Source organism: Eubalaena glacialis, chromosome 4, assembly GCF_028564815.1.
Source record: "Eubalaena glacialis isolate mEubGla1 chromosome 4, mEubGla1.1.hap2.+ XY, whole genome shotgun sequence".
NCBI lineage: Eukaryota > Metazoa > Chordata > Mammalia > Artiodactyla > Balaenidae > Eubalaena > Eubalaena glacialis.
The window spans coordinates 119,727,782-119,745,751 of NC_083719.1; the positions used below are offsets into that span (position 1 = coordinate 119,727,782).

At 52.0% G+C, this 17,970-nt stretch overlaps 1 protein-coding gene across 1 annotated transcript; it reads right to left on the bottom strand.

The window, feature by feature from the left end:
• Positions 1–230: 230 nt before the first annotated feature.
• On the bottom strand, positions 231–14,357 carry SPRY4 (sprouty RTK signaling antagonist 4). The gene is made up of 2 exons (XM_061189766.1): positions 14,193–14,357; positions 231–4,756 (listed from the first exon to the last, which is right to left on the bottom strand). The coding sequence occupies exon 2, from the start codon at positions 4,707–4,709 to the stop codon at positions 3,810–3,812; it is 900 nt and encodes a 299-aa protein (XP_061045749.1). The 5' UTR covers positions 4,710–4,756; positions 14,193–14,357; the 3' UTR covers positions 231–3,809.
• Positions 14,358–17,970: the final 3,613 nt, after the last annotated feature.

Genomic DNA, 17,970 nt, shown 5'->3' on the forward strand with positions numbered 1-17,970 from the left:
GGATTCAGCTTCATAAGAAAGTGAAGCTTTCCTCCACCGACTCTCAGATCATCCTAGAGGCAGGACGAGGGCCAGGAGCCCTCTCCCCCTGCCTCTTTGTCTGCCAGAGCTTGGCTACTCATTTCCATTTGTTCTTTGACAAACGTGGCACCTTGCTGGGTGAAGATGTTGGGAGTGTGAACACACAGACACACAGAGAAACGGCAGTCCTGTGTATATTTAACAATATATATTTATATATATTTTCTAGATCAGTACATTCAGTTTTTAACTTGCTTTTTCTTCACAAACAGAAGAACTCTTACAATAGTAGACTTTCTAAAATAAATACTATTAAAATAGAGCTTCAAAATAAATATTCTATACAAAGGAAACCTTCTGTGGTAACTTTTGATGTGGGATGAGAAGGGGTTACAGTGAAGAGGGAAAATGTGCCAGGGTGGGACCCTTGAACAGCTTTTCTGTTTGTAACATGAAACCAAACCGTGGGGCAGTGAGAAGAGAAAGCAAGATAAGACACCACACAGAGTTACCCACAGCAAAAAATGGCAGCATAAGATTTGTCATCACCTGTCACAGTAAGCAAAGGGCATGAAAATGCTTACCGAAGACATGAAGCAGAAGGCCAGTGAAGTTTGCGGGATGCCCTAGTGCTGCCTACACCCCACCGGACATCTCCTGGGGCAGCACAGAGACCATGAAGGTGACGGGATCTGGATGCTGGTCCCAGCCCACACTTTTCACACTTGGACTCATCATAATCTAACTGGGCCTCGCTCGATGCCCAACAGGGATGCACGCAGACTCCAGAACGCAGAAAGAACCAGGCGCGTCACGTGATAGTCTTCCATCTCTGTCAGCTGTGAAGGGCCCATATCAATAGCAGGGACTGGTCTTGGCTCCTCCCAGCCAGGGACCTTGAGGAGCCTTGGTTGTACCCCGTCATCTACCTGCGAGGGCTGGGCTCTCCTAGACCCAGTTCCCAGGGTGCCGGCTGGAGTGTTGGGCCTTCACAAACCCACCCTTGAGGGGAAGCAGCCTTGGCCCCTTAGGACAAGCATCCTGGACCCAGGTTTGTGGATCCCACCCCTGGTTCCAGGCAGAACCACCAGCCACCCCAGGTTGAACAGAAGTGGGAAGCAGCTGGCACTTTTCAAAAAAAGGTCAACACGAGGCATAATCCAGCCAAGCAAGCCATCGGTGACAGGACACGCAACCAGCCAGAAGCAGCCACAGAAATATGTCGTGTTTCTGAGAGCTAGGTCCCTCAGTGGTCCTTGACTGGCCCCCGGGGGCCATGGGCAAGCCAGTTTTCTTTTTGCCAAGGAAAACATGCTGAGGGATAGCTATGCAACAAAGCTGGGTGAACCGAAGTTGAGCACACAGGACACAGAGAGTTCTGCAGACATCCATCTAGCAGGCTAGATGCAAACCAAAAAGAACAAGCCAAAACAGGGGGAAGGGAAAAAAGAAAGCCAAAACCCAGAAAAATCCATGTTTATAGCTATATACACAAAAAGTCAGGGTTCAGGAGGCTGTTTGCCAGGTAACAGGGTCTATGTAGATAGAGACTGTGGGGTAGGGGTATATGTATGTATGTATATATGTATGTGTGTGTGTGTATGCACAGCTTATGTAAATCAATTCTCCACAGAATGGGCGTGTAGAACTCCAAAGATCACCAAAGTGCAACTTGCCACTGGGTCAAGTTTCCCATGGAGACATTTGAGGGAGGGGCTTTGGGAAAAGTTCTGAGGTCTCACCAAGAGAGGACGTGTGCCCTCTCTTTTATTGGGGTAACCTCTGCACACCTGTTCTGAGGAAAACATCTCCAGTCCCTTCAGTACACATCTGATACATTCAATTAGGATAAGTGGTTGGCTGAATGTGTTTTTTCTACCATTCCCTCTGATTTGTGCAAGAATATCCATACATCCATCACGACTGTGGCAAAGGTAGCTACAGGAAATCAGCCTTAGAAAACGCAGATGCAGTATTTCATATTTGCCTTTTACAAGCCAGCATATGTTATATAAATAAAGCCTAAAATAATAAGACCCTCCCCTCCTTTCCACCAGTCAATAAATACCTACGGTTACAATTAACTTATTCTAAATCATAAGATGTTACTACTAGTCTTCAAGAAGGAAAAAAAAAAAGTCCTTGAGAAGCACTGGGTGCATGACCATCAATCACAGCTACCTGCCTCCTTCCTGGAGGCTGTTCTGTTCCTACAGAACTGGAAATGCTACAAACGCTGTGCCTAGTGCACTTCCAATATCAGCTGGGGTAGCTTTTCTGACCCAGACTACCTTCTCTCATGGGGGGAAAGAGAGGGAGGCACAAAATACCACACTAAGCAAAAACCCCACACAATAGCTAGGGAGGAAGGACCGGACACACTACAGCTTTTGCATGCAACAAGTACCTACCCACCGGACGAGCTGCACTTTCTGAGTCCTTTAGCACCTTGAGAGAAAGAGTTGCTACGTCTTTGAGGGCTGTTGGGAGGGGCTCATGTAGCCACGCACAGAAGCAGGGCTCAATCCCAAGAAGCCCCCGGAGAATCTTTCCCCCACCCGCATTCTTCTGACTCCCCCGCCAGGGCTTCCTAACACTAAAATAGACTCTTTTTTCATCATCTGTCTATTTACATTAAAGATACAGACACTGTACACAAAAGGCTATGACAGCAAGCAGCAGAATCAGAAGAGAAGAAACCCACACCCAGCTCGCCTCAACTCTCACTCTGCCAATGGGAGGTGCTGCCTCTCTTCTTTGCTGTTAAAATCCTCTTCTTGGTGGGGAGGGGGATTGTGTTCCTTGAGGTTGCTCGCCCCCCAGATTTTGAAATCAGCCCTTCCTGGGGGTGGCCCAAAAGGAAGCAAGTGTTTTATTATTATTTCTTAAAACACCGTTAGCATCTGGTTTAATGATTCTATAAAAACATGATGACTGGATCCAGAGACCACAGCCTCAGACTCATTGGCAAAATGCTATTTGGTCTCGAATTTGCCGCCCTGGCCTTCTCTACCCATAAAGTTTCTGGAAAAGATCTGGGTAGAGAGAACTTGGGACACGTAGCGGGCGGGTGAGTCTGTGACCCAGTAAGAGCCGAAGGACGGTGTTATGAGTGGAACACCCCCAAGAGTTAGTGAGGAAGCTGGAAGGGAGAAAAGGTACTGTGCAGTGGTTCCTAAATCCATCCGTGGCTCCAGGCAGAGCGAGGAACGAGGGGGGCTCCCAAGTATATACAACAGGGATCGCCAGGGTCTACACCTTCCCCAAGATGTTGGGGCAAACCAGGGTAGAGGCTGGGAGAAGAAGATATAGACGGCAAAACTCCAAGGGTCTTCTTCCAAGGTCCCCTGGCCACTCAGTTACCGATTCCTCCCAGGCAGCCAGAGGGAATGCAAAAGAGCGGGGAGAGAGGGAGGGAGGAGGAGGGCTGGGAAGGCATTCAAGCAGCTGCAACTTCCGGATATGTGTCCACATCTGTGTTCCATCTTCTGAAAAAGAAAAATCGCCCCCAAACCACACCACGCCCCTGCCACTATCTGTTTCACACAAAGTTCCAGGACCCTGAAAAAAAAAAAAAAAAAACCCAAAGTGCTTCTTCATCCTTTTGGGGAAGAGAAGGATGGGTGATTGTGGTCTCTGTTTCTTCAGAAGCTGGGGGTAGGGAGTGGGCAGACTGGCAGGGTCCGCCTGAGGATGCTAAAACCTCTGGCCTCGCTGTGGTGGTCCTTCTCAGGTGTGAGCAGGGAACCAAGTTCCCAGGGGGAAGCGCCGGGACTTGACCCCAGGTGTCAGAAAGGCTTGTCGGGTCTGCTGGCCTTGGCGTCCCCAGCGGCTGCCTTGCAGATGACGCTGTTCGTGTGCTTGCAGCGGCATCCGGGGCGGCGCAGGCGGTCGTAGCCGCGCTGGGCCAGCTTCACGCAGCCGGTGGCAGGCAGGTAGCAGAGCAGGCAGGGCAGCACCAGGGAGAGGGCGCCCATGAAGGACCAGCGGGCGCAGCAGTTGGAGCGGGAGCAGGAGCAGGGGTGGTCGGCGCAGGAGCCCTCATCGTCCTCGTTGGTGCAGTGGTAGAAGACGCCCTGCACCAGGCACATGCAAGTGCCATAGTTGACCAGCGTCTGGGCGGAGCACAGGCACTCCTGGTTGCAGACCCAGCAGGAGGGCAACGTCCGGGGGGACGCGCACTCCTTGCACTTACACTTCCCGCAGGCCTCGCACAGCAAGAAGTGCTTGTCCAGCTCTGGGGGGACGGCCGGGCCCTTGAGGTCCAGGGGCTTGCAGTGGATGGCCTTGGGCTGGATGCGCACGGCCCTCGGGGAGGCCTGGTCAGCCACGGGCGGCGGGGCCACGTGGTCTAAGAGGCGCTGGTCAGACGACGTGCTGCTGCTGCTGCTCACAGAGCTGGGGCGCCCGCTGAACGAGATCCAGTGGTGGGTGATGTCCTGGTCACAGCGGGCGGGGGTCAGGGCCAGCTCTGGGGCTCCACCCCGGGTCCGCTTGGGGCCGGTGGGGGGTGCCAGGCCAGGATTGTCGATGTAGTCGTTCTCCACGTGGCTGGTCTTCATCTGGTCGATGGGGAGAATGGTGAGGGGGTGCTGGAGCCGGCCGTGGGCCATACGGCTGTCCAGAAGGGGCTGGACCATGACTGAGCTGGGAGTCAAGGGGACGCTCTGTGGGATCGGGGGCTCCATGGGGCCAGAGGTCCTGGGTTGTGCAGAGAAACAGGCTTCTAGGGGCCCTGGAGTCGGGGGCGGAAGAGAGAATGGATTCCAGGCGTCAGTATGTGGCCTGTTAACACACCCACCCCCCGTCAGGTCCTTGGGAGCCCAAATGAAATGGGAACTGGAATTCCTTTGGTGGACTCTCCAGCATTATGGCTTAGATGATTAATAATGACAGCAACAACAACAATAGTAAGTGGTAGAAATAACTTATTTAGTACTTACTATGTGCCAGGGACTCTTCTAAGCACCATATTTATTACGTCATTGACTCTTCACAATAAACCTAAAATGTAACTACTATTATTATCCCTTTTCTAGTTACAGGAAACTAATGTTCAAAGTAACTTGTCCACAGTCACACAAAACCATCAGTAGCAGAACTAGGGCTCAAACCTGTGCCGTCCGAGTTCATTCTTATAACCCCCATGAAACATGCTCCTGATTTAAGACAGATACAGCTTCGCAGTTATAAACACAGGCTCTGGAATCAGATCCAAGTTCAAATTCTCACCTCTGCCTAGCAGTGTTACTGTGAATGAGGTTCTTTAACCTCTATGCCTTAGTATTTTCATCTGTAAAATGGGTTCTTGTGAGGACTAAATGAGAAAATGCATATCTAGGACCTAGCATTTTGCCTGACACACAGCACATGCTCTAATTTATCACCATCCCAGAGAGCAACAGTTTAGATTGCCTGAGCACTAATAAGCATGACTAATAAGTACCAAGCGTTGTGCTGAGTGCCGAGGATGTGGTGACCATGACAGACAGTCCCTGTATGCTCCCATGTAGTTTATCAGCTGGATAAACAAAAGCCTTTATTTCAGATAATCACAAGAGAAGGAAGAGCTGTATCTGAGGCCTGCACATCCAGGACATTAACTTATTACCACTACTTCTAAGAGCAGCAACATCTAATGGCAAATAACCCCTGGGTAGGTGCACCTCTGACAACTTGGATGGGAAATCCTCCCGAGGGGCACTCACATCACCCATTGCCAAGTGCTGAGCTGAACATTCAGCCTAAATGCTATTTACTAGAATAGCTAAGCCAACCCTGGATCAGTTTCTAATTTCACTGAGAGAGTGCAATTTTAAGTTGGAATCCGGCCAGAGATTCAACTGCAGTGCCTGACACGGAACCCCAGGAAGTCACTTAAATCAAAGAGCGGAAACGGCTTGGTTCAAATTTAGAAAGTGCACATTGTTTTCTATTAGAAGTGCCATTTCCTCGCCTGCTGACCTTTACATTCAGAATTCGGCTGGAGATCAATTTAAAGAAATAGCAACAAAGGCCAAGACCTCTGCCCAAGGGGCACGATTTGGAATCCCAGAGAAAGATTAGACTCTGGGAAGATTCCACCGGGCTTGGGAGTGGGGGACAGAACAGATAGCCAGGGTTCGGATAAAAGGGGAAGATAACCACCTTCGGGGGAAAACAAAAAAAGAAAAAAAAGACCATTGGATTAACGTGCTGTGGGATGGGGTTTCGGTAAATTATTTTTCAAGACGCTAATGATGTTCTAATTTGGAGAGCTGACCCTGTACCTCCGTTATTAGGTTCACCTTGCCTCAAAGGTGATGCCTAAGAAGGGGATGTGGATAGGTTTCCACTTCCAGTTCTAACCCTGTATCCCTCCAGACTTGGGACACAGGTGGTCATCCCAGTATTCCAATCACAGGAGAATGACACCTGCCCCGAGTGACACTTCCATACTTATCAATGTCTATAGTAAAGAATGAAGAGAGAAAAAAAAGGCATTCAGGGCAACTCTGTATTATACTTCTCTGCTTGGAAACAACAGTTTGATCAGAAATGGTTAAATTGGGGAAGGGCCTCCTTAGATGCTGTCCAGCCTGTCTGAAATAAAGAGCTAGGTCTAGATGCGAAGTTCATGAAGTGGATGAAAGGGAGATTATCCACAAGGTTCTCATCTGTATACTGCAAAAAAAAGCATTAAGTCTTTTCTGCAAGGTTCATTGCTCAGTCAACTGATATTTCCCCTTCGCAAAGGCATGAAATATGGGCTCATGAACAAGGGCTTTGCTCCCACAGTCCTATCTACTTAAGAGAGATGTCTGTGCATAGTATCTCTCATCTCAGAAGATGTCTGCCTAGAGGTAGCCTGCCTCCTGTCTCTGTGTTCCCTCCACATGTCAGGAGAGCATCGTCTTCAAAGAGGAGACTTTCCCCATGGCAGAGTTAGACTTAAGTGTCTGGCAGGTCTGCCACCAAGAAATAGTCATCTATCAAGGCAGCCCTCCTTTGGGGATCCTGGGGTCAGGGCTGGATGGGGGATGTTAGTTAAGCATTCAGAGAGGAGTTTTTCCAAGGATCAAGATGGCCATGGGGCAGAACTTCAGGGGCATGCTACCTCAGCCCACTTTATTCTTTGCAGGCACTCCAAAGCCTTGCTTCTAGAATGAGTGGGTTTGGGGTCAAGAGAAGAAGGTTAGGAGCCCTGGGTCCCAGACTTTGCCTGGAGGAAGAGGTGTGACTAGGCAGAAGAATGGAAAATGCTGACAGAGGCACAGGAGACGATTCTGGCGCCAGTCAAGAGGTGCCTCAGCCAGAACCCCCAACCAGGACAAAGACAACGCGATTCCCTTATTCCAGAAGCTCAGGTCACAAATACTCAAGGTCCTGCCAACAAAATGTCAGTGGTAGTTTGAAGGTTGTATTGCCCCATGTAGTTGGGCTTTTTGCCTCTTAGGACTAGGATTGGGACTGGCCATGCTGTGGGTACTCCCTCCCCTAAACAATTTATCCACTCTCCTTCCCCTGATTCTATTCCTGGGGTTCTATAAGAATGGGCACACTTTCTATGGAGGAAGCAAAAGGCATGGGCAATGCTTGGGGATTTTAATAGGCCCTGGAATCACAAGGCAGATTCATGGGAAAAGTCCCATGGAAAAGTCCCACCAGGAAGCCAGGGTGGGAGCAGCGCCTGCAGGCGATGGGGATATTGGCATTAGCAGGCTCCCATCACCCTCCAGAGACAGCTGTCAACATCTGGGCCTGCACTCAGGGCCAGACATGGGGGTGGGAGCTCAGTCCACGATGACTCAGCTCTCTTGGGACATGCTGCATCCAAGATGGCTCCAGCAGGCATATTCTAAAATGCATCTTCCCTATCATAACCCTGATGGAAGATGCCTTCCGGCCACCAGGGGCTCAGAGTTGTACCACTCCAACCTTCTCAGGCTTCATGGCCTCACCTCCCAATTAGCCAGGACCCTCCGCAGGAGGGTGGAATTCATTTGGCTGACAAGAAAAACAACTTCCCGATAGCCTGTTTGATAACCCCTCAACACAGCTAAATGGTGTCTCAAAACCCCCGCAAGTCCTCGGCTTAGAAGATTGATCTCCACTCACTGGGACACACCCATCCTCCAGTCTGCGCAACGCTGCCGAACTTAAGTGCAGTTTAATACATACTCTGCTTCCCCTGCAAGGAAGGAAGAGATTTGTAATACAAATAGGAGAGAGGAGGCTTTGCCTCATTTAGGCTGTTTGGGAGACTGATGGCCAATTTGGAAGACTGTGGACAGAGAAACAAAGCCAGCAGTCCACTTAGCCAGAGAAGCACCTCTATCGAATTTTAGGTGGCAGCCTTATGGATTAGCATGAGGAAAGGAAACTTTTACCTCCACTCCAACCTTCTAATAATAATAATTAATAATTAGGGGAGCAGCAAGCATTTATGAAACATTTCTTGGTGTCAAGCTCTGTGCTAAATCCTCAATGATTTTCTCCTTCAATCCTCACCATCTCCTTGGAGGATAATACCCATTTTGCAGAGGAAGAAATGGAAGAACAAAGGGTCATAGAGCAGGCAAGTGGTCAGGGCAGGATTCGAACCCAGGTAGCAGAGGCTCCAGAGGCTGCAACTTCAGCCCTGCGACCCTGACTTGCAATAACTTCTGGGTATTCATGGAAGGGCACGGAAGCACCCTTCTCTCTTATAGCCATGAACTCCGCCAGTCTCCCAGGTCTGCCACCAGCCCTCAGGGAACCTCATCAGGCCATCTTCGGGTTCTTAACCCAACCAGCCTGGAAATGAAGCCAGACAGGGCTGACATCAGACTGGCCCTCAGTTAGGGGAATTTTTAGTGTGGAAAGCAGAGGCTGGGGGTTTGAAATCTGTCATTAAAGGAAGGGTCAGGGCGCAAGACATCTTCACTTGCATTTTCTTTGGCATCCCTTTTGTCACCTCACACACCCCCATTTTTCTAAGTGTTTTCATTTTTAGTTTTCTTAAGGTTGAATGGGTCTCATTTGTAAGATCTCACCACAAAGCAGTCCCTAAAAGGAAAGCCTAGAGTGGGCGGGAATCCCGTCTCCTCCCACCTATAAAGCTGAACTTAAGGGTCCCTAGGGCACGTTCATGGATGTGGCTTCCTGGTCCAGGTCTGTGGGGAAGGGAAGGAGGAGCTAGGGTAAAAGGAAGGCAGAAGAAGACAGTCCTAGAATACTGAATCAGCAGGATATCAAAAAGCCCAGAGCACACTGCCCTGTATTTGCGGCTTCGTCTGTGAGCCTGACATTGCATGTGTACCTGTGGGGAGGGGCTGAGCATCAAGGCGGCAGACAGCTCAATGCAGGCTGGCTGGAAAGAATCAAGAGGCATGTTAAATGTCTGTTCCACCCATCCACCCCTTCCCCTGGACTTATCCCAGGGAGAGGACTTATCCCAATGTCTGTGAGCCTGACATTGCATGTGTACCTGTGGGGAGTGGCTGAGCATCAAGGCGGCAGACAGCTCAATGCAGGCTGGCTGGAAAGAATCAAGAGGCATGTTAAATGTCTGTTCCACCCATCCACCCCTTCCCCTGGACTTATCCCAGGGAGAGGAGTTGGCAAATATTAGGAAAACCTGACAGTTGTACTTTGAAAACTACAGGTCAGCTAATGCCAAACTGGCAAGGGGCTCTGAATGAAAGGGCAGTTTCTGCACTGCCCCATTCAGTCCCAGCAGGTGCTTTCAGGGAAGGCTGTTTAAGCCTTTAACAGCTCAGAGAAAAAGGTCTCTAGGCTTCATGAGAGCCCGCCCACCACTATCTACCACTCTCGCTTGGGTTCTTTGGGACAACACTCCAGTTTAGTTCATTAAGCTCCAACTAAATAATGACGTATTGCTTCGAAAAGACTTTTTAAAGGGGGGGAAGGGGGATGAGGGAAGCCAGGGACTTGCCTTCCCTACACCCCACTGAGGGAGACAATCTGCTGCAAATAAAGCATTTAGGCAGCTGGATTTGCCTGAGAAACCTTGCTCCTCCCTGCCACCCACCACTAGCACTAAGGAGCTGACCTCTGGTCATAACCTGTCAGAGATTACAAAAAAAACAGCTGCTTTTCCTCACTTTGTCCCATCCCCAGTTATCAGTTCCCAACCCTTTTCTCTTCTTTTTCCACAACCAGCTGAGCTCCAAAGCCCCAGTGCTAGGGTGATTGGGAGAGGTCTTGCTGTACTTTGGCTCTAGGCTATTCTAACCGGCTACAAATTTTGGCTTCGATGTATTCCCCTCAGAATTGTTGTCTGCTCAGATCCCCTTAAAGAGGGATTAGAAGTCAAGAGTGAGAAAAGAATGGGGCTAGAAGAAGTCTGTTAACTACTGGTACAGTTGGGGAACCACTGGCCCACATCAAAGTTTGGGGGTGGGGGACCAGAAATCTAAACCCCAGGGGAGGACCCCCCTCTCACTGACACCAAGATCATTTTATTTGTCTCACCATCCTCCACTAAGAATTGGACTTACAATAATAGACGTTAGCTTACTCCTGGGATGGGGCAGGAAATGACTCCCCCTTCCCCCCAACCAGAAAGAGACAAGGGAAACCACTTTTCTGCAAATGGCCACCTGCCCCAGAAGGGCCCCTTCCCTCCTCCGCGAGATCCAGCACATCTGTGCTCCCTCCCCGGTGCCCTTGCTTCCTCCACCGACTGTCCTTGGAAAGAACAATCGTGATCACAGCTGAACGGTGGAGCCTCTTAAACCCAGCCACATGTCCCGGATACATCCCCAGCCTTGTCAGCTGTCCGGATCTGCAGGGTGGCCCCAGGCCCCCTCGAGAGCTAAGCATCCTCCGCCTCTTACATCACACAGCACCCCACATCTCCTGTGGAGGAAGGGGCTCTCTTACAACCAAGCCCTCCTTACTAGGCACCCAGTAGTAACAAGGGGCACAGCCCCAGCCCTGCACACTTGCTAGCTGCTCAGCTGGCCCTGGCCCCTCGGGAGGAGTTTCTTCTCCCCACTCTGCAGATGGGGAAACTAAGGCCCAAGCTTAGCACATTTCCTAGCCCCTCATCTGCTTTGACCCAGCCCCTATCTTGGTCTGGAAGAGATAATACAGTCTTCGGTTATGTTGCCCTTCATCACCTTCTTCCTTTGGCTCTTTTGAGAGAGTAAAAATATATTCCAATGAGTCATTGCTTTCCCTTCTGTCAGGTAGATCCAAGTTGACCATGAGATGGAACGTTCTCCACTGTTGCCATGTCGACATCCTAAATCCAAAATTTTTCATTCTATCCCTAGATCCAGAGGTTTTCCTCACGAGGGAACTTCCACCTCAGTAGGGCCCAGGTGGCAGACAACTCTGGATGCAGAACCAAATTGAATGCCATAACTTTCTAAGAACACTGACCTTCTTCTCTGAAGAGAAGGGGCTCCTTTCTAACCCTCCTGGTACCATCACCCGGGCCCTACCCAAGAGGATGGCCCGGGGAAAGAAAAATGCTCGTGGGGGCCCAAAAGTGGCTGGAAGATGTCACATGAAGGGACTAATAGCATCAGAAATTGGAAGAGAATCCCACACAAAGTATTTATACTTTGGTGATCCCAAAGTATTAAACCCCAGAGCAACACACCTCAAGGACCATTTCTGGAGGTGTTAATGGGTGTTTTTTCCTCCCTTAGTTTTAAAATCACTGACTTTCAAATTCTGCACTGAAAGGCTGCCTTCATTTGTTTTTCAAGTCAGCCAAACCTCTGGGCAGAGGTAATGTCAGGTTTACCAGAGTTGGGGGGGTGGAGTTCCAAAGAGCCTGTCTCTCCACCTATTCTGGAAGGATGAAAACAAAAATGACATCTGCGAGCTCCAAATGCCCCCAGCCTCTGCCCTGCTTTAACCAGGAATCATACTATTCCATGTGATCAGTCTCTTCCCACCTCGCCCTACCAAAGCTTTAAGGAGATGCTGCCATTTCAGAGAGTAATTTGGTAAAGGTCATGGGAATTAGCAGGAAAGCACTTACTCTTGAGTTCAGAATCTAAAAAGGAAGACAACCAAGAGACGTCTTTAAAGTCTTCCTCATCAAGCTGACCAACATTTGTCCATCAAGGAGATTTTAGAAATCTGCCACCAAAATGCCCCCTACCCAGTACTGGCCACGCAGCTCAGTTGGTCAGGATGTGCACTGCTCATATTAGAATTCGTCTGGAGCCTTCTGGCAAGTGAGGACCCTCCCAAGGGCTAGGAAAGAGAGAAAATTTGATTTCACACTGGACACATCTACAACTTCTTTCCCACCCTTCTCCTGAAAGAGGAGACAGAGAAAGAGGGAGAGAGAGAGAGGGCTGGGGGGGTGGGGAGAGAGAGAGAGGTAGGTGTGGGGGGCATTGTCAATGGCTGCCCTCCCTTTCCTAGTCCTCCCCACACCCACACACTAAGGGAAAAACCGAAACTTTCAGATGTTTATGCTCCATTCGTATGAAAATCCGGGGGGAACTCTAAACATTGTGAAATCACCAGTGCAATATTGGGTAGGGCCTCAGGCCAGACCGAGCTTATTAAGAGATTGATAAACCCGCACTTCCTAAACGCTCTGGGCCTTCACCTGCCAGCTTTGTATCCCCCAAGAGGCTCAGAGAGACTGGAGAGCCTTGATCAGCTAACCAGACAGACATGCACTTGCTCTCACCCCTCCCCAAACTGGAGAGAATCATGCCACTGGTTTGGAAGCAGGAAAGAGGGGGTTCATACTGGGTCTGGGCACCCCACCGAACCCACAACCTTCCTTTCATCGCGAATCATGCTGGGGGTGGGGGGGGGAGTGGTCTCTGAGCCTTGATGGGCCAGAAGGCAGCCTTCTGCCCTCATCCAGGCCTGGCAATATGGATACCCATCCAGCAGCTGGTGCATGAGGCAGCCAGCAGCTCTTCCCTCTGCCCACCATCCAGCCCCTCTAGCCCAGTTCGCTTCTCCCGTCCATCGCTCAGCCCATCAAGCCATGCAACCATTTTCCGCCTCTCCTGCCTCCTCTGCCCACAACCCCCAGCCCCCAATCAAAGAAAATTGAGAAACCGTCTTCTTGCACAAGAGCAGCTACTGTCTAAATGCTTTTTGATCGTCTGTATGGAGGGGAAACTGGGCAAAGCCCTGGTCCCAGTGATGGAGCCAAGCTCCAGCTGTCCTGGCTGGCCAAATTTGCCCTCACCCCCCTTCACTGCCCCCATAGGCTTGGCGATTCAGAATTTTCAGAACGTACCGTCTCTATCCTTCTCTCTTCTCGGTGATGTCAAGCCTGGTACCACCAAGAAGGAAGGAGAGAAAGCGGGAGCCTTATCTCTCCTACGCACGCAGCCTCTTCCTCCAGCTCCCACACGCCCGGCGTTATGGAAACGCACCTTCAGCCCCTACCACAGCCCCAGCGCGGCCCGGGGGCCCCGGGACCTGGCACAGCTCGGTGCCCGGGGATAGGGAGGCACGAGGAGGCCGAGGAGCCTCGGGCCCTGCAGAGGCCGGGGAAGGAAAAGGCAACTGCAAGGCAGCTGCACAGCATAAAATGCGGCAGCAGAGCAAAGGTCAGACGGCGAGGAACCGCCTCGCCAAAGAGAGAGAGAGAGCAGAAATGCCCAGTCCCGGCCAGCCCCGCGCTGACCATCGAGGGGGAGGCAGAAGGGAAGAAAACCCAGTCCCTCACGGCTCCGAAGGGGAAAGAAAAACCTACGTCGAGCATAGGCCGCTGCGGCGGGCTGGGGAGATCTACGGCAGAGCTGGCACCGTGGGCAGCGAGCCCGGGGTGGGCGAGCCGCCCAGGGCGAGGGCGCCCGCCGGACCCAAGAGGTGGCTCCTGACGGAGCCTAGAGCCGCCTGTTCCAGCGCCCGAGGCCGGTGGTGGCAGGAGGAAAAAGGCCAGGCCAGAAGCAAACTCCCGGGACACGCACGAAGCTTCCGAGTCGTAGAGAGTGGGGAAGCCGTGCTTGGCAATGCCCGGGGGTCGGGAACGCCGGTGCCAAGCTGTGAACACCCCCAGCGCCTCGCCGGCCCAGCCGAGGGCGTCAGGGAGCTGCGGCGCACCGCAGCGGCTCCAGGAGGCGCAGGGAGAGGGAAGGAGCCCTGAGGCGCGCCTAGAAATAGCGCACCATTTGCCCCAGCCCGAGGGGGAGTCGCGTCGCGACTCAGAGAGGGGCAGCTTCACATCCCGAAGCCGGTCGGGGACTTACTTTGAGGAGCCGCAGAGTCACAAGCATTGCTCCACGTCTGTGTGAATTCCCGAACCCGAGTGGGTCGGACGCCGCCGTCCTCGCAGACGCCGACCGGAGCAACCGGCACTGCTCCTTGCGCTCCTCAGCGCCAGCACCGCGCTGTCAGCCCCTCTCGCTGCCTCCGCGGCGATGTTGCAATCACTGCCTGGGAAAATGGCTTTTTTATGAATGGGAGGGCAGGGAGCTCCTGTGCGCACGCGCGCAGTTCGCGATTCTATGAATGGGTGGGCACAAGAGACCCCGCGCGCGCATGCGCCGCGCTCCTTTTTTTATGAATGGGGGGCCGGAAAAGAACTTAACCCGTGATTGCTGGGGCTGACTCTCGCTCCTCCAGGGGCCGTCGTTCTTTTACAAAGAGGGGTGGAGGTTGTTGTTGCCTTTTTTTTTTTTTTCTTTATGAATGGAGGGCGGCGGCGACTGCTGCAGCTGGCTCAGCTGCGCGGGCTGTACCCCCTCCCAGCCTGCGAGAGGAGGTAAAGGCCACCTTCACGCCACTGCGGGCCTGGGCTGGAACCGTCAGTGTTTCTGGGGGGCGGGGGGGCACTGCGGCTTCAAGATCCTGGGCTGAGAGCTGGGTGGGGGAGGACACACCTAGATCTAGGGATTTCTACCCGCCGCAGGCAGTCGGGAGGGCGGGGGAACGGGAAGACCCCTGCTGAGGGCCTTCTCTTTCTCTAGACTAGGGGCGTCGGGGGGCGAGGGGTCTTGAAGCTGTGTTTACCAAAAATTAAGAAAATGTCAAACGTCCATATCAAAGAAGGGCGGAGTGGGTACAGCTGAGTGAATCTGGTTCCTTTCCTGAGGCTGAGTCTCCCTTGAGTAAGCGCAGACCACCCCTCCCCCCATTTCTTGGGTGTGGACAGCGACTGGGCCGAAACCTCTTCCGGCTCTAGTACCCACCAGGGTGATGCTGGCTACTCAGCTAGAGACCTGGCTCTCGCCTGGCAGCGCCCCCCTTCCCCCCAACTCCAGGGTAATGTCCGCAGTGCCCCGGCGTCCGCCCGCCCTCAGCTGCCCTGGCTAGTGCTCCCCTCTCCGTGCGTTTCCCAGCCCTCACGGGACGCGGGCCTGAGGACCCTGTGTCCTCCGAAGGCCACAGCCCTTTGCTGCTGTAGGCGCCTCTCCCCAGCCACCCCTATTTGCGCCCCTCCGGGGAAGCGGGAGCGGCCAAGCACTGGCCAGGTGGATGGGTGGAGCCGTCCGCAACGAGGATGCTGCCGGGGTGGCCACGGGATTAAATAACAACAGAGCTCTTGAGCCGCAGAGGAAATGGAAATGGCCGGGATCTTTTCTTTGCAGTTAATGATGGGGCGGCGGGGGCGGGGGGAGCGCATCAGCCCTGGGCGGTGAAAAGAAAAGCCCCCGCCATTAGGCCTGACTCCGGGAAGGCGGGGAGCCCTCGCAGCAGGCCCAGCTCCGCCCAGGAACGGAGGAGGCTGTAGCCTCCGGGGAGTCCGGAGTAGGGGGTGGCTTTGATGCGGGGATAAGAGCTGGGCCAGGGTCTGAATCCCCTGTAAGGTTTGTCTTGATGGTGTTTTCGCTTCACGGGGAGGTTGTGAGGCAGGTTTTTTTCTTCCTACGCCACCATAGATCTGCGCTTGGCTGTTGTCAAGGGAGCCGATGAAAGGCATCCAGCCCAGGCCAGAGGTCTGGCCTTGGTCTGGATCTGGGGCTGGTGCTGGTGCTGGGGCTCTGGAGACAGGCAGCGGGAGAGACATTTTGCAAACCCAGGCCAGAACCCAAGGTCACCGAGTCCAGGCTAAAATGGCTTCTCGCTACTCAAACGCACCTTCGCGGTGTGATTTCCTTACTCAGCTCCTGGGGGCAGAGCAGGCTCTCCCCCTACGAAAGCTCAGTCTTCCTTTCAGGGCCAAGACCTTACTTAATGCCAAGAGAAAAACTCTTTACTAGGACAACGGAGTATTTTACAGTTGTTCAGGTCTTCCCTTTACAGGCATCCAAGCTGAATATCATTATGCCTATTTGTCAGATGTAGAAATTGAGGCCAAGGGTCCTGCACCTGATAAATGAAAGATCTAATAAATGGTGGTGCTGATTTTCTAGATCTTTGCAACCCGGATCTTTCTACTTTGCCACCACCCCATCTTCATATCACAAGCCTAAAAACCTGTTTCTTGCAAGTCACTTAAGCATGTTAAACAAGGAAAGTTGGAGCAGTGATTTTCCAGCCAGTGGTTGCTCATGGGCCTTGCTGGAACAAGTAAAAGGATGGGAATAAGGAAATCCTTTCTAAACTATGGAAGAAAGTCAAGATGAGGTAGGGGGTGGCTGTCCCGTGTCTTTAATTAGAGGAATTAGCGAAGAGACAGTGTTCCTTCCATTCCTGGTCTATTCTCAGCTTTCCTGAAGGAGAAGTGAGGAGACCCCAGCTCTGGTGGGATGGTGGGACCATGAAGGAGCCCCCAGTCCTGAGCTGGGAGGAGTCTCTGATTCCTGAGCAGACTGTGACTCGGTGTCTGGGAGGGTACTGGGGACCATATTCCACTCTTCCTTGGAACCTAAAGAGAGGAGAGGTTTGGGGGTAACTGTTATGAGAAATCCATCCATCCATCCATCCATTTAGTCAGTCAGTCATTCATATATTCTGCCTTGGGGCCTGCCCTGACTCTGAGGCCTTGGTGGTGAGAGACAGACAGCCCTCCCTGCCCTAGTGAAGCTCACAATTTGGGGGGAAGACAGACTATGCAATTTGAGTCTATGATAAGTGCTAGGAGGGAGACGTAAGCAGGATTTGAGGGTATGGGGAGAGCTGGGAAGGACCTGATTTTAATTTGGGCATCAGGGGGGTCTCTTTCTGACAGGGGGCTGTGGTTGTGAGTTGAGACTTGGAGACTGGGAAGGCGTGACCTGAGGGAGGATGAGGAGACAGGTGGGGAGGCGTCTGCATGAGGAAAGTCTGACGTGAAGGTGCCTGTGGGGAGGCCTCTCTGTGGCCGACACACTCTCGTGCCTGTGGGGAGGCCTCTCTGTGGCCGACACACTCTCGTTTGTGTTTTAACCCTGTCTGCAGCCCAGGGGCCAGAGGTTGGGGGAGAGGGGACAGAGTGAAAGATGGTGGGGAATGCAAAGCATTTGTGCCTTCACAGTTTAACGGTACCACCTTTATTCTTTGGATTGAGTGGCTGGTAGGCCTGTGCTGGATTTTTTTTTTTTTTTTTTCCTACTTCCTGTGACTTTGTTCATTCCAAAGCTGCCCTGTCTCTTCCCCAGGTATAACTCTTCTGCTGGAGGTGGACCCTAACAGCCCTGCATTCCTGCCCGTGCTAATTATAGTCGTTTCCCCCTAACCCCGGTGTAAACGTCTTCCCCCCTACCAGGTCGTGTACAGGGGAGTCCAGTGGCTTCAGGTCTGGGCTTTGCCCTCTTATCAAGCTGGGAGCTGAGTGCAGTGGGAGTGAGGAGAGGCAGGAATTCTAATTCAGTGGCAGACATTTATGGAGCACTGACTGTGTGCCGTTCCTGTCCTCGGCCTGTTTTCATATGTCATGTAGCTTTAAAAAGCTGTGCTCTGGGTCTTATCTTCCCTCCTTTTCAGATAAGAAGTCACAGGCTCTGTTTTAATTATTTACTAATTCCACAAAACATTATTATACACCTCCTATGCATCAGGCACAGTGCCAGGTGTTGGGTTTACAGTGATAGATAGATGCTATTTTTGTCCATATAGAGCTTACAGTCAGTGGTGACACCATGGTGTCACATATAATCTTCATCA

Coding starts and splice junctions, on each gene's coding strand:
- SPRY4 (XM_061189766.1), bottom strand. CDS start 4,709: ATGGAGCCCCCGATCCCACAGAGCGTCCCCTTGACTCCCAGCTCAGTC.